Raw genomic sequence first — 27,310 nt, 5'->3', positions numbered from 1 at the left:
TGACATGAAATGATGGCTTTTTAGTTGGTGTCTGATGTGGAAGTCACAAGCACCAGCATTCAATGACTTTGGAATGAGAAAGGGTTGCCAAAAACACAGCTAAAAGGAGAATGAAGGTAGAATTTTATTTTTCTAGAAACATGTCTTTACATAAAAGCTAATGCTGTACCATGTCTGCAAAGAAGTGACAATCAAGTGACTAAAAAATCAAAACATATATCAGAAAAAATGCGATTTTAGGTCATTTCTCAATCAATCAGGCCACATTGTGAACTTTTCTCACAAAAAAATCAAAGCACATCCATAAATTCAGGATCAAAAGCGGGTCTGGTGGGGAAATAACTCATCACAGCAACTTTCCCACCAAGCGCTCGACTTGGATTCGATACAAAGTCCCTTTGTTTGGCTAAGTGCCGCACATTCAATGGCTAACATTCAAAGCGAGCACGGGGTCACGGTCCAGGGATTAGGGTCAGTTTAAAGGTTTGTGGAGGAGAGCGAGGAAGGGGTCAGGGTTAAGGTTCGAATTGGCATGGCGTGGGGGGAGATGGCTCAACTACACAGGGTAGGAATGTGTACATGCCTACAAATGAATTTGGTGTGAATACTGATTTTATGGTATCTAGTGATGTTTTCCAAGCGATTACTTTCCATGCCATAGCGGATTACGCTGACACACTGCCTGTCACATTTGAATGGCTAAATGGTGTGACCGAGAAGGAAGTTATTTGTTAAACTTCGCTAATGTGATGCAATAAACTGCTTTAGGTTGTTTGAATCAGGTATTTTAGCTTAAGGTTAAAATATTTGTGGATTAATATGGTTTATTTTACAAACAGGACCTTAAATCTTTTGACAAAAAAATGGAATAAATATGTGATTTTTCCTTTTGGATCTATGGTAAAAAAGTAATACAACTGTGTAATACAGTGACTGTAGGATCAGGAATGAGCAGACTGACGCCCACACATGCTGCAATGACTGCTGCTGGTTTGAAAGGCATGTCCTTGTAGTGAATGTATGGTTTTCAGTCACCGCAGCACATGCAACATGAATCTCAATGTCAATGAACTGGAGTAACCCTCTTTTAAGGTGAGGCCATACCTCTCAGCCAATCACAAAGGGCCTGGAATCAGGCACCCTGCCCTGAGCCAATCAACACGTTTGTGCTTTTTTCACCCGCTCTCTCAGTTTCCCCAGCTCCTTTTCATCCTTTCTGAAATACTATTTCATGAGTAACAACCAGCCCACAGAGGCGGAAGTGGTCACCATTTGTTGCTGTCTGCCAGTCAGTCGTTCCCCCCACCCCCTCCCAAAGCTCTTATCCTTGTATCTCCTGAGCTTGTCTGCCACGCCATTGTGTATCACTCATTCATTCACAAAATACACAATACACTGGGGAAATCCCTCAACCTCCGAGGTGATTTTGTTCTGACTATGTCTGTGTTTGCACTGAACAGGACTCTATTCCACTCATGGTCACCTCTGATCCTGTCCTCTTTGGAGAGGTTGTAGTCGGATTCGTAGCCACGTGTGAGCTGGAGTGCATTTAGCTATGTTAGTGGGAGTGTATTTAGGTATGTGCGCAGATGTCCTGCTGCGAGTGTAATTCGAGGTGGGAACCCTGTCATCTGCCCACAGGGGTTGCATAATCTATGTCATCATCTATGTCAGACCAGACATGGCTGTATGTGTTTCTTGCTCAACACAGACTCCCTCTGGATACCATAACATACAGTAAAACTCAGGTGGTCTGTTCCCATACATCAATGAGTGGGAGGGTTGAGAGGTGAGCTTTTGTTGATAACAAGTCATTGTTTTATTTGGAGGGAGGAAAGTTAGCACAAACCTTGTTTTGGAGGATATGATTTAATCTGATGTGGAAGTGAAAAAAAAAATGTGATGGGAAAGAGAAATTGAAAAAAATGGCAAACTACAAATTTGCCTCAGAGGACTTTACAGTCTGTACAACATATAACCTCGATAAATCTCTGCATGTGCAACCAGTTCTCATCCCTAAAAATCAAAATATGATGCGTTAGGTAGCCTCCTGCATCAGTTTTAGACGTTTATGGAGTGTGTCTCAATTTTAGCTTGTTACATGCATGCAGTCTTTTTCAAATTGAATTGACTACATCGTTAAAACAGGCAACAAAAGCATGCAGATAGGTTTAAAAAACGTAATGTCACATCTTGTGACTTGTGTAGCATGCTACACACACTAGCACCTACGTTGTTATTAAAATGACTCCACTGACTTTGGCTTCACACAGGAAACTAACAGTGGTCTCTTGGTTGAAAGTCCAGTGTTTGTTTGACCCATCCACCTGCACTCCCACCTGCGTCATATGGATTCTCTTGCTCTGTATACGACAGTAGTTGTGAACAGCATCAGCTTCCAAGTGAGTGTTATACTTCCCCAGAGAGTGTCTTGGTGTGTCGGCGTCTGACGCCAACATCCACTGACAAAACAGCAGTATTTGTCGAGTTGGGTTGTGGCTGGCAGCCATTGCATACATACGCTGTAAAAGGTGCCTCTGTTCGTTGGTATCTGACACCAAAATCATTGATAAAGCTGCAGTATTTGACCAGTTGGGAGTGAGAACAGGCTGGTGAATAAATGCAGAATCTGTAGGCAACTGGAGAAGATTTTGGTGTCTGAAGTGTTCTGGCTTACATTTATACAAGTAGTATTGATCAGTAACGTTTGAGCTGGTTTGGCTGCATGTAAACACACAAAATGTATTGGCCAAAATGCAATCTCACAACCCAACGACTATCATCTAACAATGAATTAGCTTTTATTGGCTTTACAGTATCAGATTTGTAGATGTCGTCTCTCAACTACAACTCCATTCTTGCATCTCAAATTGCTAATCTCACAACAACCGATGCATGGAAGACAAATCTTGGCCCAGATATTCATTATCCGAATATCTGCTGGCTATATCAAAACCCCTGAAATATCTGCTGTTGCCCCTAGAAGCCAAACTGTAGGGGGTGTATATCACAAGTTTCAACATGCTGCAATTTTATATTGCTCCTTTGGGCAACAATGCGATATTTGCTGATATCACAAAGTCTGCCATCATTTGATTTCATTTCAATTCAAGTCAGTGGCCTGTGATCAATATCGGAAGATATCAGTAAATATCTTGCCATCATCTGCCTGGCGCTGGACTGCTAGCACTGTTTGAATGTTTTGGATGGAGGTACACTTGGATGGAAATGCTGACACGGACGTGCCATAGGAATTTCAAAATAAAGTTGTATGTTAAAGACGACGATATGTATTAGTGTTTGCACTTTGCAGTGATGATGTTGGATTGCTGATTATTGACTCAATATGTCAGTCCAGATCAATGTATCATTGCACCCCTACTAAATCAGAGATTGTATATCATACAGCATCCTCCACCCTTAGACCCTGGATTCAGATGGGGAAAGTACTCCACAGAAAACCCTTTAATGGGGAGAAAAGGGAGAAACCTCAGAAAGAGCCACAGATGAGGAAGCAGGACAGACATGCTGTAAATACAGAGTAGAGACAAATAATAGTAAAATTACACTAAGGACAAATAGAGTGAAAATATCAAGAAACAGAGTGACAGTAAAACATACAAGTGAAATTGTAGCGGCTAGAACTAGTTCAGTAGATCACTATATGTGTGGCAAATTAACTTAAGTTCAATTATTAGCTCACTCTGAGCCTCATACTTCTGCCTAATTTACTGTAATCTGAGATGACACAATTCACTGTTAAAATGAACCTCCACCCTTGTACTTGCAGAATATGCAACATTTCCAAATGATTTCCTTTTAATGTGGAACAAAGACAGGAATCTGTGACATCTCACACTGTCAAGATCTGACACTGTGGACACTGTAAAAAATTTGGGACAAATGGAGGCACTGGAACTGCTGTAAACACACACTGACACATCATGACCTTATGACATTTGATAATATATGAAATATGGATATGGCTAACATAAGCCCACAGGAATAGTGCTGTGTTTGGGGTAGTGGCCATACCCCAGCATCATGTGATGCACAATGGCCCCAAAAAGCCAGTTGCAAACTTTTTTTTTAAAAAGGGTGAATACATTTTTCTAAACACCTTCAGCCTTCCAGAAAAGTCTCTTTGCATCAGCTAATTTTAATTTATTTGAAAATTTTGAAAGTCTGGAAGAGCAACATGATTAAAACATTTTGTTACTTTGATGTGTGCAGTTTGACTCGGCCAGAGAAGGTCTTTAACTATTGCTCGTACACATGCTTTATTGGACCTAAAGATGAGAAAGCTTTAGGAAGCTCTTGGAGACTTTTTTTGGAATGCAGTATCAAGCTTTTCTTAATACATCCATGGGCTTGCAGCTAAGAGAATAGCTGTAAGATGCTAAAAGGTACATGATGGATAATGTCTCTGCTGAGACTGATGGCTGATGAAGCTGATGAATCTGCAAAGACTAGGTGGTGATGGGGAGGTGGAAGGTGCACACAACTGAAGCACAAAGGTACTTAAAGCAGAAAGAGGACCAAATTCCATACAAGAAGCAGCAACATGATAGGCTAATGGTGAAGGTGTGTCTCTGTGCCATTGGTCAAATGAGATCAGCTGACACAACAGCTGATGTCTCAGTGACAGCCCCAAACAATAACAGCAAGGAATTATGAGTGAGCCTGTGTGTGAGGAGTGAATGGCAGATGTTGTGACAGATAAATTACAGGCCTAAACGTGCAAAAGTATAGTCTCCCTTACTGAACTTTTCCAGGAGCTCCATTTGTTGCATTTTCAAAGCATCAGCTACATAAAATGCTGCTGTTTGACAAAATGAGTTCTCACACTATGTGTGCCAAATTTATCACCTGGTTTGCCTGTTCTTTAAGGAGGGTGTGCCTCAGGTTTGAACTGCTGATTCATTCCTAACACAAGTAAATGAGGCTGCATTACAGGGTGGGACGTTTTTTCATACAGACAGCAGTCTAACAGTAGTTTCAGGCTCCTCACTGACAGACACACAAATCATACTTACAGGGGAAAAGAAAGGACTTGAGCACACTGATCAATGTACAGACTAATATTTAATACCACCGAGAGCAAAGCCAAAAGGCAAACACTGACAGCAGGTGAGCAGTTCTGATTGGATAATTGGTTGAACACATGGGTGCATCACCAAATGGGCCTAAGGGCCTATAGCCAGAGCCTCTGTGTTAAGTCACTGTTGTTAAATTTGCTTTTCTTTTCAAAGGGCTTAGTCATTCATGTCAATAACAGAGCCCTCAAGTCCTAAAAAAAAGAAAAACTGAAAAAAAATTACCCAAACATTCACTTTGAAGATGTCGCATGAAAGACACCATCATCATACATTTTACGTGAGTGTTAATCCCTCCAGTTTATCTGTAGGACTTCATCTCCTGAGGGGAGAAGCAACAGCATGTTATGCGTGCTTGCCAGGGGTGTAGGAGGGCCTTTTAGGCATCCAGGCCCAGGGGCCCGTGTGTCAGAATCTTCCCATGGTTTAACAGGATTTCAGATCCATCAGATGGTGCATCCACAGGCGGGAGCTGCCAAAGTAGATGATACTGAAATGAGTGGTTTTACAATGGTGCTTCATGATGATCAGAGACAAGGAGTATTAAGACTAAACTTCTACGTTCATTAAAGGATGCATTAAATATATTGCTGCATGAAGTAGCCTACTACAATATGCAGGATACTGACCTAAAAACTGTCTGCTGCAGTGTTAGCAATAGGTGAAAGTTTCCAGGCATATGCTGCACTGGTCCAATCTAATAATGAAATTCCTTCAACATTCTCCTGCTTCTAATCAAGACAAACGGAAATACCAGTCCAAGCCCAGAGACACATCTGCTTCTCTCCTCATTGTCTTCTCTTTGTTTGGTCCCTTCCTTCACTTGGAAACTTAATGCAGATGTACAGTTGGATCAAAGACATTCGTAATCGTCACTTTTTGCCTCCCTGCTGTCCTCTAAAGGATCTTCTCTTTTCTGTTTGATTTCCTGTGAAATAATAAGATAAATAAAACATGCAAGTGTTGGAAGATGGCACTCTTTTCTTTGGCTTTTCTGCTGTTACTTATCTGTCATTGATTATTTTCTATTACAAAAATTGCTTTTTAAGCCAAAACAGACAACTGAGAAACAGAAAAGGTGGCATCACTTAACTACTTTTATATAATAGACGGATGTTTAGAACAGAAAGTATTTCATTAAGTTCTAATGGGTTCAGTGACAGTAGTGCAGTGATTCCCGACTGGTGGGTCATGGTCCAAAAGTGGGTCATGGTTTATTCTGAATGGACTGCAAGTGACTTGTTTGTAAAAAAACAGACTTTATTTTGAAGTACAGTGAATTTTGGGCACAGAGCTTTTATGTTGAAGTGCCATTTCTTGTTGTAGAGTGAGTGACTAATGGACAGCTACTTAACAGAGACCGCAAACTAGCTCGAGGACAAAGCCAAATGATGGTAAATAAATTCAACTGTGTTGACCTTGAACTAATGACCAAGGAGAACTCTGGGTCCCGTGGCTGGACCAGTTGGGGACCACTGCAGTAGTGTACTCTTTCATGTGTCTGTAACTTCCTAGGAAGCGAGAGGGTTTCCTGGAAAGAACTATGGCATGTGAGAGGACTTACATTCTTGTCAGAGTAGCTCTGTCTAAACCCAAATGAAAATGTGTCTATTATTCATTGACGTTTGGTTATCGCAAAGTATTTCACTCATTGGTCAGAATTGTGTTGGAAGAATTGAGGCTAAGGGGATCACTGAGCTGGTGATGATATTTTTTAATGTCATGATTCAGATCAGGCTGACGGAAAATGTGGTGGACATACTGTCTTAATGTTAAGTTCATTTATTAATTTGAGGAACGTTAAAGTCTGCTCAGAGGTGCACACTATACCATTTTTTTGTCTCTTCAGTGGAACTAACATTAAAGTCTGTCTCTGTTGCACTTTGTTGCATTTTGCTTTAATCGATACACCAACTTTTCCGCCTCAACCAAGCCTAAAACGTTTTTTAAATTCTGGCATTTCCACTCAGGTTTTTTTATGAGGAAAATGAAAATCTGCATGACAACAGATGAATGGAAACACAGCCATGGTGTCTACTTTTTCTATAATCACTATACCATTTCCAGGAAAATTCCTTTTGAAATCATATGGAAATCACAGACCCGTTAAGTGTCACTGAAGTATTTTTTAGGGATTTAAGCGTGTAATGAGTGGATGCCCTCTCTGCACTTACAGATGCCCCTCCTCGCTGTCTACCCCAAGAGAAAAAAAATACTTTGACAAACATGGTGTTGGTATTAAAAGATTAAGAGCAAATCCTCGTTCTGCACCAGTGTAGCTCTGATGAGAAGTGAAGTTCCCTTTGAGGTGGAATCTGTCTGCGGGTACAGTGGGTTTGATCTACTGTATAAGTGACTTACAATCTTCAAATCATATGAATCAAACCATGTGACTTCAAAGCCGAATACCTTCATATACACTTCATGGATTTGGCTCGACAGCAGCACAGCGACTTGAATCCCATAAAAGACCCATGTCTGTTTGCAGGCTGTTGTTTGTAGAGAGTGTTACTTAAATGTTAATGTGTCCATGTTTACAAAACCAGCCAAGAACAACATGGGGATTAGACTAAATGAGAAACAATAGTAAGTATTTTGGTTTATGCTTTCGTCATAAAGCTGCTTATTGCATTACGCAGGCAAATAAGGTCCTGCAATCATGAGAGTGACGGACTGCTCAAGTACAAACCAGCTATTTTAAGAGGTGACTGGCCTTAAATCACCTGCAACATGTGTGCAGAAAACTCACAGTATCAGTCGTGTTGTTATCTGAGGGTGAAAATACAGCAGTTGGAGGACTGATAGTGCTGGACTCACTGAAACATTTGTCCTTAAATTCTTCTTCAAAACTGGATTAAAAAAACAATCAAAAACACCAACAAACTTCATTAAAATCCTTAAAACAATAAAAGCTAAAATTAGTCATGTTTGCGCTGTAATTTTGCCATGAACACAACAGTATCCCAACTATTCACTGACCTGCTTTCTCATGCCCAGACTGGGTTTGTGACCGCAAATCTGGTTTCAGTCAGCAGAGAAATTAAGCCAAATCAACGTGCCTGCTCTAAAAATTCACCCCGGACTCAAACGTATCCTTTTGTAACATGTGAGAATTACATAAATCCTATTCACAGCAGATTATAGTTTTTTTCCTTCACTTTCTTTTAGCCAGACGGACATTTCTTTGCATTCCTCACATCTCGTCTGGCTCGTTCCCATGAGAAAGTCTCAGCCTATGCTGCTGACACCATAAAACAGCCACAGAAGAAATAGACCAGTTTCGGAGAATCTGTTTGTGTGTGTGTGTGTGTGTGTGTGTGTGTGTGTGTGTCGGTCCCATTAACAGTGATATTCTCTGTGATACTGTGGGAGAGCTTCTGGATGTGTGATGCTGAGTAAGAAAAAGGAAGCACAACAGTGGGCATGTTTGTGCTCTTGTACTTTCATGAAATTTAAACCATTAGAGCGAAAAACATTTTTGCAAAGTGAGAACATTTTACTAGGACCCAGAGGGACCAAGGAAGGACCTTCTCCCCTTCACACACTACAAGTGAAGAGGCCGTCCAGTGCTGTCAGAGCATCTAACAGACCTAACTGATGACAGGAAATAAGGGAGAGTGAGATATGTAACGGTTTATGGTCTGCGTCTTAACCCCTTAAGCAAAGAAGGCGCCCTTATCTGTTATCGTTTAGTGCTTATTCATAGTAAAGGTAGAGTGGATTGTGTATCATTTGCAGGGTTGGCTCAGTCCACAGCTCTTCCTGTCCACATTGAAGTGTCCTTGAGCAAGGCTTCAAACCCAGAGTTTCTCCTGTTTGTTAGGTGATTACTTTGCACGGTACCCTGCTACTTTCTGTGAATGTATGTGTGAATGAGAGGATATTTGCACAGCGTTTTATGAATACAAATAACCAGATCATAACTAACATCATTATTCCAAAAATGTTAAATGCACAGTTCACCTCAAAAACATGAGATGTCTGTTTCTCGAAACACGCTTCCTTCTGCATTTGGATACAGTTCTTGTGTGTAGTTCAGTGGAAAGAGAATAGTTCCTACATGAAACTGCTCACAACAAGATCTGCAGATTATTTTGAGTAAACAGATTGTGATTTCTGGAAAGAGACATTGCTGCTGAGCTGAGTGCCGTCTAGTTCCATTATATTGGTGAGAAGGCAGACATTTCTATGGCCAATATCTCGAACACTCCACATCTCACACCAAAATAATCTAGATAGATAAATAATAACCAAGCATCACAGAAATGTCTGGTTAAAAATTAATTCACAAAATTTTAGTAATGTTTGTTGCCATGGCCTGACATGTAAAAAGATATACGTAATCATAAAGCTTGTTTAGCATACTTCAGGTTGAAATCATGTAACAGACACATGTCATACTTGTGTAAAATGTACAGGCACACATGGAGCTCACTGTTGTGGAAACAGTGGTGTCAGAAAACACCTTGCCATGCGTCATATTTACATTTTTATCTTACGCTGGACGTGCCATGACTCAGTTTGACACCATGCAGACCTTTTGCTCACAGGTTTGTTTCCCAAGCTGCTGAGTGACCTGAACAAGAGAAGGGAGTCCGTTGCACCTGCTCATCTTTGCCCTCTGACCTTGTGAGGAACTCTCGCAGCGGACTGTAAAAGGCGTCAAAGCTTGAAATGGATCCTATGACCCTATGACTCTGTACCCCCAATGACTCATAACAGCTCGATGAAACAACTTAAAGGAGTATTCCAACATTTTGAGACATAAACTTACTCTCTGTGAGAGTTGCATGAGAAAATAAATATCAATCTGATGTCTGTGCTGGAGCGGTGACATGCAAAGTTTAGGCTAGAAACAGCTGGTCTGGCTCTCAGCAAAGTTTTTAAAAATACACAAGCAAACATCTCCAAGCTTAGTAATTAATAATTTGTGTCTCATTTGTTTAATCTGTAAACAAGCAGACATCTAACGACACTGTTTGTTTTTTAGGGGGAGTTTTTTTTCCTACATTATGTCTGGGCAAACAACAGTTAGGCGCTAAAACACACTAATGCTGGAGACAGCACACAGAAGTACTGGGTAAATAGATAAACTGTTGTTTGTACAGCATGTAACCCACCCTAAAACCACAAATTCTTGTTTTTGCATTTCTGTTTGTGTGCAAATCAAACAAACTCAATACAGCATGTTAACTGAGCATTAGAGGTAGGTATATGTATGGTTGTTTCGTTTTGCTTTCAGTCTTTATGTTCAGCTAGGCTAATTATTAATCCTGGGCCCTAGCACGAGAGTGGTGCTCATCTAATCTTACTCATTGAAGTAAACTAATTTGTTTATTTCCCAAAATGTGGAACTTTTCCTTTAAAAAGTGAAGCACTGTTCACACAAGATAAGAGCTCATGGAGTTAAATGAGACCTTACCTGTGGAAAAAAACGCAAACCCTGTTAATCAATAAGACAGGTTGTTTGGAAGTTTAAACAAAGCTTTGCATGTCAACGCTGTTAGGTTTCAGACTCCTTGTTTGATGAATTTGCTGCTACAGTAACAAATCAGTGTTTTCCCCAGAGTATATTTAATTCTCCTATGAACTCTTTTGTCATTTGACATTCCTGAGCAAAAGTCATGGCAAATATGTGGCATTCAGACACAGACAATAAGTCTCCTTTTTAATTTGGGAAATCCCATGAGAGCAAGTGCTGAGAAATGATGTTCACAGCTGACTGGGTCAGCTGAATTTACCAGATGGCCAGCTCTTCCACCATTGGCTCTCCAGTCTCTCCAGTTGTGCGTTTGTTGGCAGTGAGTAGAGATGTGGTCATTGTTGAATATGGTATGATACAGTAACTTCCTGTCGGGGAGGGGAGGTGATGGCAGGACAGCACAGAGTGGGCTGCTCAGCCAGGCAGAGGTCCAAATGTGTAGGGAACTCTTCGTCAGGACAACGACCCGTGGCCTGACCCTGTTCTGTCTCTTCCTCGTCTGTTTCTGTTTGACAGAATAACATCAGAGTTTAACGTCCAGCTTTTTGTCAAAACATGATAGTAACAGTCCAGTACATACAAAATAACCGGTTATAAATGAGCCATGTAGTGATAACCTTGACTCATTTCCTGAAAGTCATCGCCAACAAAATTACTGAGAAACATCCCACTTTTCTTGATTGAATGTATCAATTCATTTGCCAAGGTTAAACCCCTGCAACCCCTGTCCCTGGTCAGACCTTTCTGCTTAAGAGGTGCATAACATATCGTCAATATACGATAACCTTAGATTGACCACATTATGAAAAAGTGACATTCTTATACATGTTACTGTTGTGATTGTCCATTGAACCAAAACTGTAAAAATGAGTCAGCTACCAATGAAGGGAAATGCTATTCAGTAGTTACAATGAATTAGATTATTCAGTCATTCAGTCATTCATTCATTCATTTTCTGTAACCGGGGGGTGGGGGGGGGGTCTATTCCAGCTAATATTAGGACAGATCTGGACAGGTCAACAGACTATCTATGGGAGGAAGCCGGAGTGTGTAAACTCCACAAAGAGGGGTTCCAGGTGAGGTGACAATCCTGACCACTTCCGCCACTTCCATATAAAGGTTTGATAAATCTCTAATTCAGTTTTTTGGGGCCAAAACTGTGAATTAGAGGTTTATCAAAACTTTCATTGGAGTGGTAAAAGATCCAAGAATTAACTGGATTTGGTTTGGTTCATTTTGTGTTATCTGTCTTTTTTTAGAGCATTCAGAAATTCTCCAGTTTTTGCGACATTTAGAATATAACTCACGCTGAACACTTCCCTGTGTCAGTTGTTTTCTTGTTTTTTGTTTTTCTGAATAAAGACTTGTCAATTATATGTTGGCTTACAAATTGAGTATAAACGTTAATTCTTGTTATTTACAAGTGTCTCATGTCAGGTTGGCCCTTTTTTGCCTAGCATAGCATCTGATCACCACTCACTTTTTTCTGGGCCTGGGTTTTTGCTTCATGCCAATTTACTTTGATTTCTCCAAGTCTTGAAGGGTGGAGCGTCCTCGGGTGTTTTTTGGCATCCTCTTTCTGTGGGTTGTAGTCCAAGGCTTGTCTTTTGATGTTATCTGTCACCTTCCTAAGAGTGTGAACTATTTATTTTCTGCTTTTTCTTGTGGTTGCAATGGAAGGATTACGAGACAATGGGTCTGTGGGCACAGATCAGAATCTGAAATCAGAATCAGAAAGGGATTTATTGCCGAGTAGGCATGGAATTTACTTTGTTTTTTTGGTGCATACATAAAACAAAATACAATAAACATATAAAGAGGAATAGAAATAAGGCAAGTACTGAAACCCCTTAAGAACATGAATATAGAACAGAAAGTTTACTATAAAAATATGAGAAAAAAGGAAATATAGCATCACAAAAATGTACAATAAAGCTGTTTATAGTTGAATCAGAACAAGCTGTACAGTTTGTGCAGGAGGTGCACAAAAAGTTAGGCAATGTGCAAAAGTTCCCAGTGATGCAAAGAGCCCCACCACTTCTTCTACATAGAGATGTTTATGTGGTTTTGTTGTTTTTTTTCTGTGGTTTTGTGTCTCTTTAGGGTAATTTTGTGTCCTTTTTGTTTCTCTGTGTACCTTGTAGTCATTATTTTGTGTCTTTTTGTAGTTGTTCGGGTCCCTTTGAGGTGATTTTGTGTCTTACTAAGAATAATTTTGTGTATTTTTTGGTTGTTTTCTAGTCCTTTCATATCTCCTTGTGGTTTTATGTATCTTTTTGTGTTTGTTTTGCCAGTTTTACGCTCTGTCTCTCTCTTTGCAGTTCCTTTGCATCTCTTTGTGGTCATTTTGAGTCTCTTCCTGTTTGGTATGCGCCAATTTGGCATTCTGCGAGTAAAGGTTCAGTGGGCCCCCTGACACTTGAGGCCCCTGGGCCTGTGCCCAGTAGGTCCATTCAGTAATCCATCCATGGTGATAGATTTGCCTTCCTTGCCGGTAATCCTCCTCAGTTCCTCATTGCGGTTTTTATGGCAGAAACTTGTCATGAATAAATATGCAAAATGTGGTTATCCAAGAATAGAAGAAGTTTCAGCAGCTGCGATAATACAAGCTTGATCTCAAAAAACAACAAAAAACTGGACACTGCTGGACACATTATATAAGCTTTCATTTTGGCAGATGCATCTTTAATTAAAACCTAATTATCTCAAACACAGTCCAAGCAAGTCGTTAACAGAATTAGTTTAAAATATGATTGACTTTGTTTTGATGACCTCTGTCTCCTCCATTGTACAAAAGGGTAACCTCTGATTATGACGTCGACCTCAGAGAACTCTTCTTAGAAGTCATAAAAGATAACGACTAAAACAACAGCTGTCACTGTGACGCACCTCTCATCCAGTCACAACACTGTACAGTGCAGCACTGATCCCATATGCTCTGGACAGTTGAGGTAAACACAAAGGAACAGTGGTGTCGAGTTATGACGTGTCCACCAATAGGAGCGGAGGAGACCTGTGGAAAATTGCCCACCTTCAAACACAGGAATCAGGTGACAGTGTAATTATAACTGCCTGTAAACAAACATGTGTACTGTCTAAACATAAATGTAGACTTCAAAGTATGTGATGTCATTTTGGCTTTCTGTTTTATGATTGGTTTATAATAATAATCAATGTGACTGTGCACCTTCTCCTTGAGAAACAACACACTCTCTGTCATGTGAGCACTGTTATGCTTTCCTTTGACGTCATGACATCTCCCATATATAACATGGCACAGTGTCAATGGGCATGACAATAAATAAGACAGGCAGCTATTTGGAAACTATGTAGAACAGGTTGCTTCAAATGTAAAGCTTGTCATCACCTGCAAGCTAATTTCACTTTTAAATGTTGGTGAAGATTCTCAGTCATCCAGGTCATGGTAAACTTAAGCGCTACATCAGCTTTTGTAAAAGCCTGCGACTCCGCACCAGTCTATTGAAACTGAAAAAGCCTCTTGGATGAGAGGTTAAACGTCCTCAAGAAACTCAAGCAAGGTTCCTACAATATAATACTTAAGTTCACTTTTAAATGCAGATGATGCAGATGATTCTTAGCAAGCTGGCTTTAGGCAAAGGTCAGGCCAACACTTGGGTACAAACTGAAATATCTCAATAACTATTAGATGGACTGCCATGTAATTTGGTGCAGATATTCATGGTCCCAAGAGGATGCACCCCTCTATTACTTTAGTGATCGACAGACTTTTTTTTATCTAGCAAATTTGCGGCCTGGAGTAAAATGTCTAAACAACTATCTGATGAATTGCCATGCCACGAGAATCATGTCCCCTTCAGGATGAACTGTACTGATTACATTGATGCCTAACAATTTATCCAATACATTATCACTCTCTACTCATCACATGATGATGCCTGGTCACTGGCCCTACCTGGCAAACTATGACGCTCTGGGTCCTCCTCAAGCATCAGTTTTGGAGGTTCAGGGCCGGTGTGTCTATTTACGCTCATTACATGCATTGTGTCTTTTCAACGTAAGCTTTCATTTTCACTGGAAATGTCCCACAGTTCAACTTGGGCCCCAGTGCAAACACAACCAGGAAGCTGTGAATGGTTAAAGGCAGTTTATTGTAGTTTGAAGATGCGGGGCTTAAGGCTTGAGTGAAATGATGGTTGAGGTGGGCTGGGAATGGTGAAGCAGAGCAGTTCAAATCTGGAGGCAGAAGACAAGGACGAAGCTGGACGTGGCTGGTTATATTTGAGTCCGGCGTGGTGAAACTGAGACACAGTACACAGTGTAAATCGAAGTCCAAAAAGCACAAAAAAGACAAAGCGTACTGCAGAGGAGAGTGAATGGTCCGGCAGAGTCTGTATGTCTGTGCCAGGGTTTTATACTGCAGTGCCTTGATTGTTGATGAGGTTCAAGTGTGCAGGTTCAGCAGCTGCTGGCACTCAGGATGATCAGCAGGAGGAGGGAACCAGAAGGCAGACTGAAAACAAACATGAGAAACTAGGGAAGGGAAACAGGAGACACAAGGGAGAGGCAAAGCCACAACCCCAACAGTTATATACATACAGTCTTTTTTGATATAAACTTAGAATGTCGTTGCATTTACTTCCTTCGCTGTAGGCAACAAAAGCACGTTGTCATGGTTTGGCTCAATTAAGTACACTAATGTGTCACTAATGTAATGTCACATCACATGACATACATCACATAGGCATAGGCAGTCACTGGCGTTGTGTGCTAGACACATTAGGATGCTATGTTTTTATTTAAAGAATTCACTTGACTTTTGGTTTCAGACAGGAAACAAACAGCGATCTCCAGGGTGAAAATCCAGAGTTTGTTTGATCCATGCAGCCTCGGCTGTACGTTGTGTTTTGTGCTCAGCAAATGTTTGCAAGCATAACACACTGTACTGGAGGGAGAACTTTGCTCAACATTAGACTTGTTTAACATCAGTATACAGCTCAAAGCATTGCCCTGCCTCGGAGTAAGGTTACGTTAGATTACATTCGTAGGATGTGTTGTCTGACCACGACAGAAATCAAAAGTGTTTACAGTTATATGGACCTGCCACTGGAAGACTGAGCAAAAAAGACAGGGTAAATACGATACATGGTAAATATCAACACTCTCTCATACCTAAATGACAGAATAGATAGAAGTTCAAACACTGTTAACCTTCTCATTTCTGCACAGCTGACAAATCATGCATACTGACAGCTTAAGTACAGTCTCACAGAGTCCCACTAGCATGGCTGTAGGGTCTTTGTCTAGTTTTACCTGTTTGCAGAGGTGTGAACAATACATCAAGATATGAAAAACCCATCATCTTTCCATCTCCGGAGATGAAAAGCTTTCACTTCTGTCTGACAATGTGTTCTGCAGACTCAGACTGAAATCAGGCCACACAGATGATTCTATCACTTTCACCAAAAGCTAAAAGAGAAAAAAACTTGTGTGGGTAGAAACAAAGAATATTTAATGGCTGCTTTATCTGGTGTAATCCTTTACCTCTCCAACCTTCCATTATCACAACATGTCTTCTGCAAAAATATTGATTCTGCGATCAAATATCCGATGGATTATTTGTTCAGATAATTTTATGTAAGAACATATTCCCTGAAAACAAAAGTCAGGTCCACTTTCATCCCTCTCACCTCTCACATTCCTAGAAGACTTGGAGGACATCTTACTTGGAAAGACACACAGTCCACGTGACCTTGATGCTTTCAACTCTTGCCAGACTCTGACTGGCATGCCAAAATCACTCAGCTGCATCACATGAGTACAGTACAGGTCAACAGCCGGCTCTGCTGAGAGTGTTTCTACTATGACCGCTGTGATGTCATTAAACTTTTGAGAATCATCCCTCAAGCAGTTTCTCCCTCTGATTTACATCTCTGCGTGTGTGGAAGGCCAGGACCATGTGAGGTGACCTACCCCGCCTCTCCCTTCTTACTCTTTGCTGATCCGCAGGCCAGTGGCTGGTGTGGTGCTTGAGCCAACATCCCAACATGTGGCAATGTGTGCACCACCACCCTTTAATCTGAGAGGCACGTGGCACCGGGGTAACCAGCAACACAGAGCTGCTCGGAGTGCTGCGCCAAATGATCTGGAAGCAATGATGGAGGCACTGAAGGACCCCGAAACAAACACATTTAAATGTGCAAAATTACACAAGCTCATTTTCTTTTTTTTCACAGGTTAAGCACAAATAAATTTAGTTTTGGACTGAAAATGTAGAACAAGTTTGTCTTTAATCTCCTCTGATCATGTGATTCCACTGCAGGGGCTTTGTGGTAACAAAACGTGGTTGGATTTTGCCCCGCCAGGTTTCAGTTTTTATTTTTTGTCAGTGGAATTCCCCTAAATTTTTGCATTTGTCAGAATTAGAATAATAACACAACAGGCTACTGTTGGGATGATTCATAGTCAGACTTTGTTGCATACAGTATAAGTGTATACTGTGTAGTCATCCTATCAATAGAAACAGAACAGCTTTAGTAGCTAATGTAGAACTGTAGTATTTTATGAGTTTGATGTCATATATTTGAGTCACATTCATAAATGCAGTACTTGAAATCATTTAAATACACGCATGTATTACTGTAACTGTTTCCAGTGTACCCAAATCTCCATCAGCATCAGAGACTTTGATAACAAGGGCAACCTCTATCTCACTGTGTAGGCTGAGTCCTTGGCAGTGGCCATGGTTTGATCCCAACCTACAGCCCTTTCTGTGGGTCATGAGCCTGGTCTCAATCCAAAGTCATCAAAATCAGACACTCGGGCAGTGACTTGTGACTTGTGGCGTCAGAAACCAACGAAAAAAGGCATTCTTTAACACCATTATAGTTTAACGGTGCCCGGCAGCATCAGGGGGAAATGCTGCGGGACAAGGATGAAAGTTAAGGCGGTGAAAGTCCGAGTGGGGCAGGCGGGAGGTGTGGTGGATGGGTCCAACAAACACTGAGAGAGAGCGGTGTTCATGACCTGTAAGATTCTAAAAACAAACCCTGTTCTTTTTTCCTAAACCTAACCACATGTTTTTGTTGTTGAAGGAAAAAAAATGTCAATTCACGTTGTTGTACTGATGTTGTGCATTTATTTTGAAAGAGACTGTATGTAAACATTAAATTTCCTGTGAAAACAGAAGCGTGGCTTGGAAGAAGACAATGCATGTTAACAGGCAGAACTTGACATGGTGTCCCAGAACAACCAACACTCCCAGGGTACCTTGCACGTCATATGAGGACCATGACCAAAATGTCAATATGTGATGAGGTCAGAGTGAGAATGTTTTGGTATCTTCCTCTCTCTCTCCCCCGTTATGTCACTCTCAAGCTGCTCTACAATAAAGGCAAAAACGCCCTAAAAAACACTTTTAAAAAAGGATTAACTTAGATTTAGTTGTCTATGCAGTACAATACCTGCCAGTCAAATCAGGAGCAGTAGCAGGTTTCAGTGCTGTGATTGAAATCTTGGCTGTGAGACTGTGCTTTTGCTCATATTTAGATCTTGGACTTACACAAATGATCTCTCAGGGCCAACTTCCAAGAGGCAGGTTCATCGATTTTTCTTGATAACCGATAATTAAAACCTAGAACTGCCTTCAATCTGGACCAGGGGTTGATGTATGAAGACCTACGCTGGGTTTAACTCAGACATATGTTTTCCAGAGGCTGTGTCTCTAATCCTAATTCTTGGAACTGGCATTTGTTCCATTGCACATCTTGTTTTGATCATGTCACATTAACCCACAATAACAGTGTTGTTTTTACACTTTTTTGTACATATTAAAGGAGCTTTATAGGCTATGATATTCAGAGCATTAATAGAGCGATAAACCACTATTTGATATGTAAAAATGTAGTACAGTAATGATGTCCTGGGCAGAGAATGAAGTCATGCTCCCTCTCTGTGTGCTGCAATCCGAGCGTCTCTGTTTTATGTTGTGGTAGATGGTCTGGCCGCGCGTGCACGTGAGTCGCATGTGTGTATCCTGTTGGCTAACTAATTGCTGCTGCTCTGCACTCTGATCAAACAGCGGTTAATGCTGATATCGTGACAGCATTGTCATATAAGTGTAGCACACTCCACTTCCTTCCAGTTAACAACGGTTGCCATGGTTAGCACTATTTGCATTGTTAGTACCATTAGGTGATAGCTGCCGGGCAGGCTGTCTCCATGTTGAGAGTCGTGTGCAACCAGTCATAGATACACTCTGAATAAAGAGCTCCTGAGATATGATATAATATAATATAGGTGGATTTTGTCACCTTTCAATAACACCATCTGCTAATGTAGAACTTCAGATGTACTTCAAGACCTGTGAAAATGAAACGAGTAAATAAACTTTGAGCCAAGACTCTCTCGTCAAGCTCCCCTCTCAAGCTTTCAAAACACTCAGATTTACTCCTCTGCTTCTCTGCTATCATTGCGGTGCTTACTAGCTTGGCGTTCTGGTGGGCTGACACACATAGGTTCCAGTTAGAGAATGAAAAAAAGTTTCACTGGCTAATCAGACAGTGACTAAAGGGGTCGTGGTTTGGTATAAGTAGGAGGCAGATGGCATCACCTCAGTTAAGATACTCTGACTATGAGACTGAAGTGAGTCACCAAACCAACCCCGGGTGGTATGATTGTCAACGGTCGGCTCTAGACGTGTGGGGTTACTGTAGGTTATCTGTGGGGAAAATGGGTTGCTGTCGCGATGCAAAACGTGCCTGTTGAAGATATTTACAACCAGAAAACAAACTGAGAGGAACATGAGAGGGACAAAATGTCGATGGCATGAATCATTTTCCCCTCCAGCTAATACATCAACTGAAAACTGACAGTAATAGACAGCCACATGATGTTAAGTGTAAGACATTCCTCCTCCTACTAATCTTCAAGACATTTTACTGAGACATGACAGGGCAGAAGGGACACGACATTGCCGCTTCATGCACCAACAAATGGAAATGTGTCATTAAAGCTTTGTAATGTTTCCTGCATTCCTGATTTATCACCACCCACAATTCAACCAGTGTATTACAGCGAGGGTTTACTTTATGTTGAAAGATGGGATTACTTGTGAATAATGGCGGTACATATGTAAACATGTGTTACCACATATACTGTGCAATATAAAAGAGAAGAAAATTAAAGGAATTCAGTATCACTTCATCGGTCGGTTGTGATTTGAAGCAGACCAGAGAATTGAGTGATGTTGGTCATTTACAAGAAACCATCCCAATAATATATCAGGAAAAAAAGGAAGTGTTTTATAATTGTTAACATTCTGATGAAACTTTTGAAGAGATTAGTATATAGCGATGGGCTAGTTTACTGAGATGTGATTGTTTAAGGGGGAACATGTGTATCAGGTCGGACGCTGTTTAATTTAGCATTCCACAGATTTTGAGCATTTAGTGTTGTAGTGGTTGAGATAATTCTTGGACTCAAGACCACTTTTTGAAGGTCTTGTCTCAGACTCGACCACATTTTTACTTGGTCTACATCTTGATCTCAGACAAAGAAGACCTCATATTTTATTTCCAGACCAGTCAGGACCACAATTGTGGGGGTATCACTAAATGGCCTGTTCAAAAAAGGAGTGTTGGATAAAGATGGTTAAGTTGATTTCAACGCCTCAGTGTTGCTCATAGACAACAATGTAATTTCCCATATAAAAAAAATCACCTCTGCAGTGCCTTTTAGTTATCTTATCAAGACATTTCTCATGGTACACATAATAATCCTTGACGATTAGCCCTGACACTGAGTGTGTGAGTCAGTCCCAGGCACAGAGCTTTGATCCTGCAGCAGCAGTCTCATGATAAACAGAGAGTGAGTAGGGAAAGGAGGGCCTGTGTGAATCAATACGCCGCACGCAGCTCCACCATGAATTTTTTTTTTTTTTTTAATCCATTTTACATAAAATTTGCAGTATTTTGTGGAGACTGAACAAAATTGCAAGGTTGCGTTCACAGGGATTGGCTGAATTTGCACTAATTGTTGCGATCACAACATCCTAAGGGACTGACTTATACATACTGACATACTGTATATACAGTATGCATGCAAAGAGATGCATGAAGAGGAGTCTGTTTGTTTTCTTTGGGCGTTTTGTGGGAATGTGGATCATTCACATCAATCTGAGGAGTGCCTATGGTTTGCATGCTCTAATTTTATCCTGAGTGTGTCATGCACTGTGGGACTTGAGCTGGTCTGATCTTGGTTGTGTCTTGGCCTCTATATACACTGTATATGTTTTATGGAGACGTTGTGCTCAAAGGAAGTTGGATCAACCAGAAAAGCTTGCTTGATGCTCAGACAGCAGTTTCACAAGGGGGATTTGCAAATGCTGCTTGCACTCAGATTACAAGTGGTGGTAGTGTCACGTTTCACAAATGACTGTCACTTACAAATTGCAGATAAATGAGAGTCATGCATGGGTTTAAAGTCTGTTTGGATAAATGAAACATCAAAATTAACAGGAAAGAACAGAACTCATGTTGCAAATCTTAGCTTGTATTTTGCACATTTTCATGAAATTGACAGCCTACGATTAGCCGACCATTAAACACAGTTCATAGTTTACGTGGACTCTGGGAACCATAATTCCACCCTTACTGAGGCACATAACAATACAGATGCAAAGAAAACGACAAGCAAAGCCAACAGTTTCTTACAAATAATGGGTGAATTTATTTTTCCAAAAAGTTATTTACAGTATGTACATGAACACATCCCCAAAGTAAGCCACATACAGTAACACGATGCACAAAACTGTGTGCAATGAGATCAGGTATCTCCATCAGTTATACAGTGTTTCAGTAATCTCTCAGCAGAAAGGCACACTTCTTGGTCACAAACAAACACCCACACAATACACATACACACACACACTCACACACAAAATACTGCATCTAGGAGAAATTCATTCAACATATGCTTCATTGTAGGATGTGCTCTGATAAATAACGTTGGTCTTGCAGTGCTTCCATTTTTCTTATAAATAAAAAAAATATTTTAAAATGTACAGTACAGCGACTACAATTGCTGGTGTATGTCCACTGGCACAGATCTGTATTCTACCTCACTAGTCCACACAAAGGAACGTTCTGTAACTCCATGGGCAATCAACACATTTTGGACTGTCCTTTGCTTCCAGTCGGCGCAACATTTTCCAGCCGTCTCGTATACGCTGGACAGACCCCCAGAGTCCTTGTCTCCAGAAACCAATGGAGACCTTCCAGGTGCAGTCAAGATTCTGGTAGAGCCCCTCCCACCGTGCGCTGATCAATCTTCCTCCTACAAAAAGTGCTCATATAAAGAGAAGGCAGAGCTTCTCGCTGATCCATGTTGGTTCCCCCATGGTGATGGTGCATTTGTTGTTGGAAGTGTAGAGTTGTTACATGGGCACCCTGTCAAGACAAACAGGTTTCACTTACTGGGAATAGTCACACACACACCATACTACAGCTTCCTCTTACTCTACAGTATTATTAACTATAATTGAATTCAAAAGTATTCAAACAGACATCCAAACTTTTGTCATGTGTCATACCTTTTTCTTGGCTTCACTTCCCAGCCATCACGACATTTCAGGAAAGTTATAGAGTCCCCTGGTGAAATTTGGGTTTTTGCAGGATCTTGGGCACAGAACGTAAACCTGTAACATAAAAAGAAATCTCAGTGTAAGTGATGGTCAAGACAAATTAATCCTGATGAGATGGGGTGTTAAGACACCTGCTAACGCTACTTACTTCTTCTGCGTTTCCCCAGCTTTCACGCGAATCCGCCGGACTTCCAGCACAGGTTTGGGAGGCTTGGCGTTCCAGGCCCAGAACGTCTTCTTAATGTTCTTCCAGACAGAGTTCCAGGATTCGGCTTCTCCTTCCCAGCTCAGACTGATCTTCAGCAGGTCACCAATATCCTTCTCAGTGAACACCAAGAAGGTGTTGGTCAGGTTCAGACCGATAGTCTCATCATGGCTGCACAAACAGGGAGAAATCAGGTTAAGTCAGGTGCCCAGAAAACTGAGGATCTCTCAGCTGTTTGTTCAAGTCAGCTATTCTAGTTCTGCATTAAGTAAGGCAAATCATTAACAAGAGTAGTGAGTGACCAAAGCAGCCTTGTCTGATTGCTGACGTATTGTTTTGTCGTGCTTTTACGTCAAAGGTTGCGACTTCAACTTGGCATATGCATCTATGGAAACTTGAACTGAAAGTGACTGGGTTTCCTCCTCTATCCTGAGCTTCTTGTACATCACAACCCCTTGTGACTTTGAAAAGGTCAGTACAAACAAGGTTCAAGTTCCAACTTCATATCACGGCAGGCCATGTGCTTCTCAGTGTCACAGGCAGAATAGCTGCCAGTTTGTACATTTAGGACAGTAGCCAAGCCAGTGTGTGGCGGTTTTATGGGTTGTCATGCTGAGGTGTTGTCAGAAAAGGTGGTTTTGCAGAAAAGGATTTAGATATTGTACTTACACATCGACAAATATCTTCTCTGTATCATTCTGGGCTCCGTACAACTTGACATGGAAGGTGGGATCTGCATTGTCAAACTTTTTTCTGTTGAACACGTGCATCTTCATCTGATAGTGGTAGCCTTAAAAGAAAACATAAACGCAGCGTAAATCTTTGATCAACCGTGGAAGTGTGTACAGTAGTAATTTACACTGGCAGCTGGGGAACCATAAAACATGCAGAGTTTAAAGATAAGAAACAGCGATTATCTTATCGTTGAGTTGTTTTACTAGCGGAAGTAAGCATTATAGTAGTAACAGATAAACCCAGCAAAGCATTTACAGGCCATGCGGTTACTGAGACTCACCTCCGAATGGAGTGTCAGCACGTGTCTTCAGATACATTTTACTGTTGCGCCTCTTGCGCATCTTCCTGGCATTGTAGCCGATGTTGTTGCAGCGATTTTTGCGGCAGCTGAGGCAGATGCCCTTCTTGAAACGATCGGGGCCGGTGCACTGGTAGGCGAAGCTCATGTGCTCCTTGTTCATCAAAGAGTCAACAAACAAGTGCACGGCACGCTCATGCTCACACTTCATCACCTCCATGAAATCTGGAGAGGAAGAGGAAGGCAGGTTAGATGTGCTACAGATAAAAGTAAATGTAAATGTTACATATAGTCTAAATTTTAGGCAATATTAAGCTAAGACTGTCATTTTCCTCCTTTGTTAGATGGAGTACTATATATGGTCATGCCAACTGAGGTAGGTGAACAAATTAATGTCAGATATAAATGGTTTCTGCTGATGTAGTTTCACTGATAAATCTTGTTGTGGACAACTGGCTTCTGCAAACAAAGAGCCAATTCTTAAGCACTTACTTCCAGCCACTGTCAACACGTCACCCAGTGAACAGCCGGGCTGCACTTCACCACCATTGGGGTAGATGTCAATGTCCCCAATTGGCTGCTGGATCCCGATGCTCACACCCAAAGCCTCTCGAGTGTAAGTGTGCAGAACGTCCACAAAGGCGGCATCATCAGGGGAGAGGCGCTTCCCTTCCTCTACACCCTCAAACATTGGTCCTGCTGGGTCTAGACCTGTCAGAAATAAAAAGATGACAGTCAGAAAAATGAGACTGCACCATCTTTGAGGTCTGTTTACTGCAGATTCATGTTGCTTTTAACTTACCAGTGATTCTGCCAATGGTCCCTCGCACATACGTTCCAGCATAACCAGCCACATGAGCGCCCAAACTGTAGCCAATCAGGTGCACTTTCTCCAAAGGCAACTGCTGCTCGTCCTGTTAAAAAAAGTTGCAACACTCAGCAGCTGCAACACTGGACACTAACCCACACTGAGCAACTTGGATTTTAGCCAGCAGCGATCAGTCGTGCCTGCAGCTGAGCCAAGCCCAGTTAACCCGGACAGAATCTACTGACAGTCCCCTCCATGCAACAGCGCCTCCACCATCTGTCTCAGTTTGTCTCCATGAAATACTCTTTGTCCATGTTTACAAGTATGTGGCAGGGTGCCTGAATCTCCCCTCACTTGCTATTCGTGCACTGGTCCAATTTTGTGACAGTCTGGCTGAATGGGAATTGTTGTCTTTCCCTCTGAAGTACTTAACGGACCCTGATCCTTGTTAGAATATATCAAGTATCCTCAGTCAGGAAGACAGCATACCAGAAGGAAACTGAGCTACTGCCACAGGGTACAAACATCAATCATTAAGATAAAATCAATACTGAGCATGATATTTCACCTCTTCAAATACGTTTTGACAGTTCTGTCATGCTAACAAATCACTCCTATAGTAAGACAGATGGGGCAGGACTTATGGATTTGCAGGTACTTAGCTGCACCTCCGTCACTCAGCATTACTGACTTGACTGCCAAGATAGCTCAGATTACACTACACCATAAGTCATTTATAAAGAAGATAAACATCCGAAAACATATGAGAGTTTACGGGATCCATTGATGCTTCCGATCTACATACATAAAGACATCTTGGCTTTATGAGACTAAGCTACATCACAGATTGGCAACATCACGGGTACTGTGGTACTTCATCAGAGCAAGTGACAGCATCTTTTTTTGAGGACTCCAATTAGAGACCCAGTTTTAATCATTCAATTTCAGCAGAAGGCTCAAACATGGATCCATAGGAGGAAGCCAAGTAAGTTTCGCAGGTGTTTAAGTATTAGAAAGGACTGTGTACATACCTGAAGCCAGTTGAGCATTTCGGCGATGCTGAGGCCGACATCATGGGTGTGGTTTACTGCGTCAGGGTACAGCTGCTGAGCCATGGCTATCCAATCGACAACAACCACATTGGCATCGCTCTCTCGCTGCATCACTGCAGAGACCAGCTTGTACATCCAGCTTTCAAATATCCCACTCATCTGAGGGAGAAAAGGAAAACTGGAGTCAGTCAGTCAGTCATTCAGCCAGCTGACCTCTCTCTGACACTCTGCACCCAGTTAGCTCACATTCACATGATAAATTCCAACAATCAAAGTGCTCTGGATGGAGAGCCAACGCTTACTTCCATCCAGTGCACAAGTGCTCTTCACTCAGTGAAGTGAGGTTTGCCAAGAGTGACCCACATAGAGAAGGCGAGGGACTGCAGCCAGATAGAGATGATACAAAATAATCTCAGCTCATACGTACCGTCCAGCCATGGATGATGAAGATGGTCTTTGCTGTAGCGTTGAAGCCACACTCCTCTAGACACTCCTTCTTCCCAGCCTGCAGGTAGCAGCCATCCTGGTCCAGATCTAAATTCTTCCTCATGTTGTACTTGACAAGGCCACTGAGGGCCTTGCTGTCTGTTGGCAGTCCATCCAATTCACCGTCTTCACCTGAGGGAAAAATCACACAGGATTAAATTGAGGAAACACTCAGATTATCTATAAATCCTCTTATGCTTTTCTGATGCATCCACCTCAACCAAAAAGGGAAAAAAACCTTAACCTCACTACAAAATTTGAATTTTAAATCCAATGTAGAAGGCACTCAGCCAATCATGCCTCACACAATCAGGAAGCGGCTGAGATAGCCAATCAACTTGCATTTGCAGCAAACATCTGTTCCAATAAAGCCAATGGGTTGGGTGCAAGTTGTGGTACAGGAGATGCAGGCCCTGGGCCAAAATCTCACCGCAAGGCTTCTCTTCTTTTATGTCACCTTTTTTCACACAGCTGCAGCCTGAGAGCTTGTATAATTATAGGCCATTTGACTTTAAGAGTGCGCTCTCAGGGCTGGGGGCTAAAAGGTACAATGGAAGCATGTGACGGATGCAAGAAGCATTGGGAAACACCCAGATGATGTTCATACTTTATCCAGGGATTTTTAATAAATTTTAATTAGAAAAATGTTGGTTAAATGTTTATTTTAAGAGCGCACGGTCCTAATTTGCTCTCTTTGTGTTTGATTCTTGATGAAGGGGTGAGTGAACAGCACAGCAGAAACGTCAGATCTGAATTTAAATGAACTCAACACCCTTTGGTGATGGGCCACACAGACCAAAATGACTTCAGCTGGGTAGTAAAAACGGTGGTGAGCGGTCCGCGGCAAAACGCGGATTCAGCGGAACATCTTTCCAAATGGTTCACACAGACGTGGCGTTGTGTTTCCCTTTTCAACACTCATGCTGCTCCCAAAAAGGACACGTCGCAGTCTTTTAAATCCATCCCAGTTTTTCCGGTCCACTCTGCTCACCACACTTGTTCGCTTTCAGAAATTCGCTTAATAGTCTAAAAATGTAAAATAACCAAGCAGGGATGAGGGGAAATATGAGGAAATGTGAGGTTTGGGATACTTGGTATATCTTTCCATTCATAGATTTCCCACAAGCGCGCGTTTGCCCTACTTTGCACCCATGCTGTTAGATTTTGACATTTCCCTTTGAGGCTGGGAGAGAAATAAATGACAGAAATGAATGAACAATAGACACAAAGCCATTTCTTACCTTTAAGAACAGCGTTTTCCCCAACAGCGGATGAGAAGAGCGCAGCAGCACACTGTAGGAAAATCCACAGTAAAAGCGCTTTATGATTCATTTCTCAGTCACAGGCGAGTTTGGAGGAATTAAAAGCTTCCTTGGAATATAAAATTTCTTTTGGTATTGCCGGTGGTAGCGCGTTAGGTAGGTGAATGAGTTTAAATCCAGTGGTGACAAAGAGCAGTGGAGCCGGTGGTGCGTTTTGGTGCGCGCCGGTGCAAGCACTGCTCGAGAAACGTATAAACTTGCATCAA

General features: G+C 41.6%; 1 protein-coding gene across 1 annotated transcript; it reads right to left on the bottom strand.

Annotated features, from left to right (window-relative positions):
• Positions 1–21,261: 21,261 nt before the first annotated feature.
• On the bottom strand, positions 21,262–27,310 carry lipg (lipase, endothelial). Its single transcript, XM_033620502.2, has 10 exons — positions 27,024–27,310; positions 25,724–25,914; positions 25,276–25,455; positions 24,239–24,350; positions 23,929–24,147; positions 23,419–23,661; positions 23,073–23,193; positions 22,347–22,574; positions 22,148–22,252; positions 21,262–22,004 (listed from the first exon to the last, which is right to left on the bottom strand). Exons 1-10 carry the CDS (start codon positions 27,112–27,114, stop codon positions 21,992–21,994), a joined length of 1,503 nt encoding a protein of 500 aa, XP_033476393.1. The 5' UTR covers positions 27,115–27,310; the 3' UTR covers positions 21,262–21,991.

This window comes from Epinephelus lanceolatus, chromosome 9, assembly GCF_041903045.1.
Source record: "Epinephelus lanceolatus isolate andai-2023 chromosome 9, ASM4190304v1, whole genome shotgun sequence".
In the NCBI taxonomy this organism is placed as follows: Eukaryota; Metazoa; Chordata; class Actinopteri; order Perciformes; family Serranidae; genus Epinephelus; species Epinephelus lanceolatus.
The sequence above is the reverse complement of the archived record's forward strand: the minus strand, read 5'-3'. Positions and strand labels throughout refer to the sequence as shown.

Bases quoted from the DNA above. Each gene is read 5' to 3' on its own strand.
- lipg (XM_033620502.2), bottom strand. From the start codon at position 27,114: ATGAATCATAAAGCGCTTTTACTGTGGATTTTCCTACAGTGTGCTGCT. The intron at 23,662-23,928 runs GTAAGTGCTTAA...CTTCCTCTCCAG, and splicing joins CGTGTTGACAGTGGCTGGAA to ATTTCATGGAGGTGATGAAG. The intron at 22,253-22,346 runs GTAAGTAGCGTT...TTTATGTTACAG, and splicing joins GCTGGGGAAACGCAGAAGAA to GTTTACGTTCTGTGCCCAAG.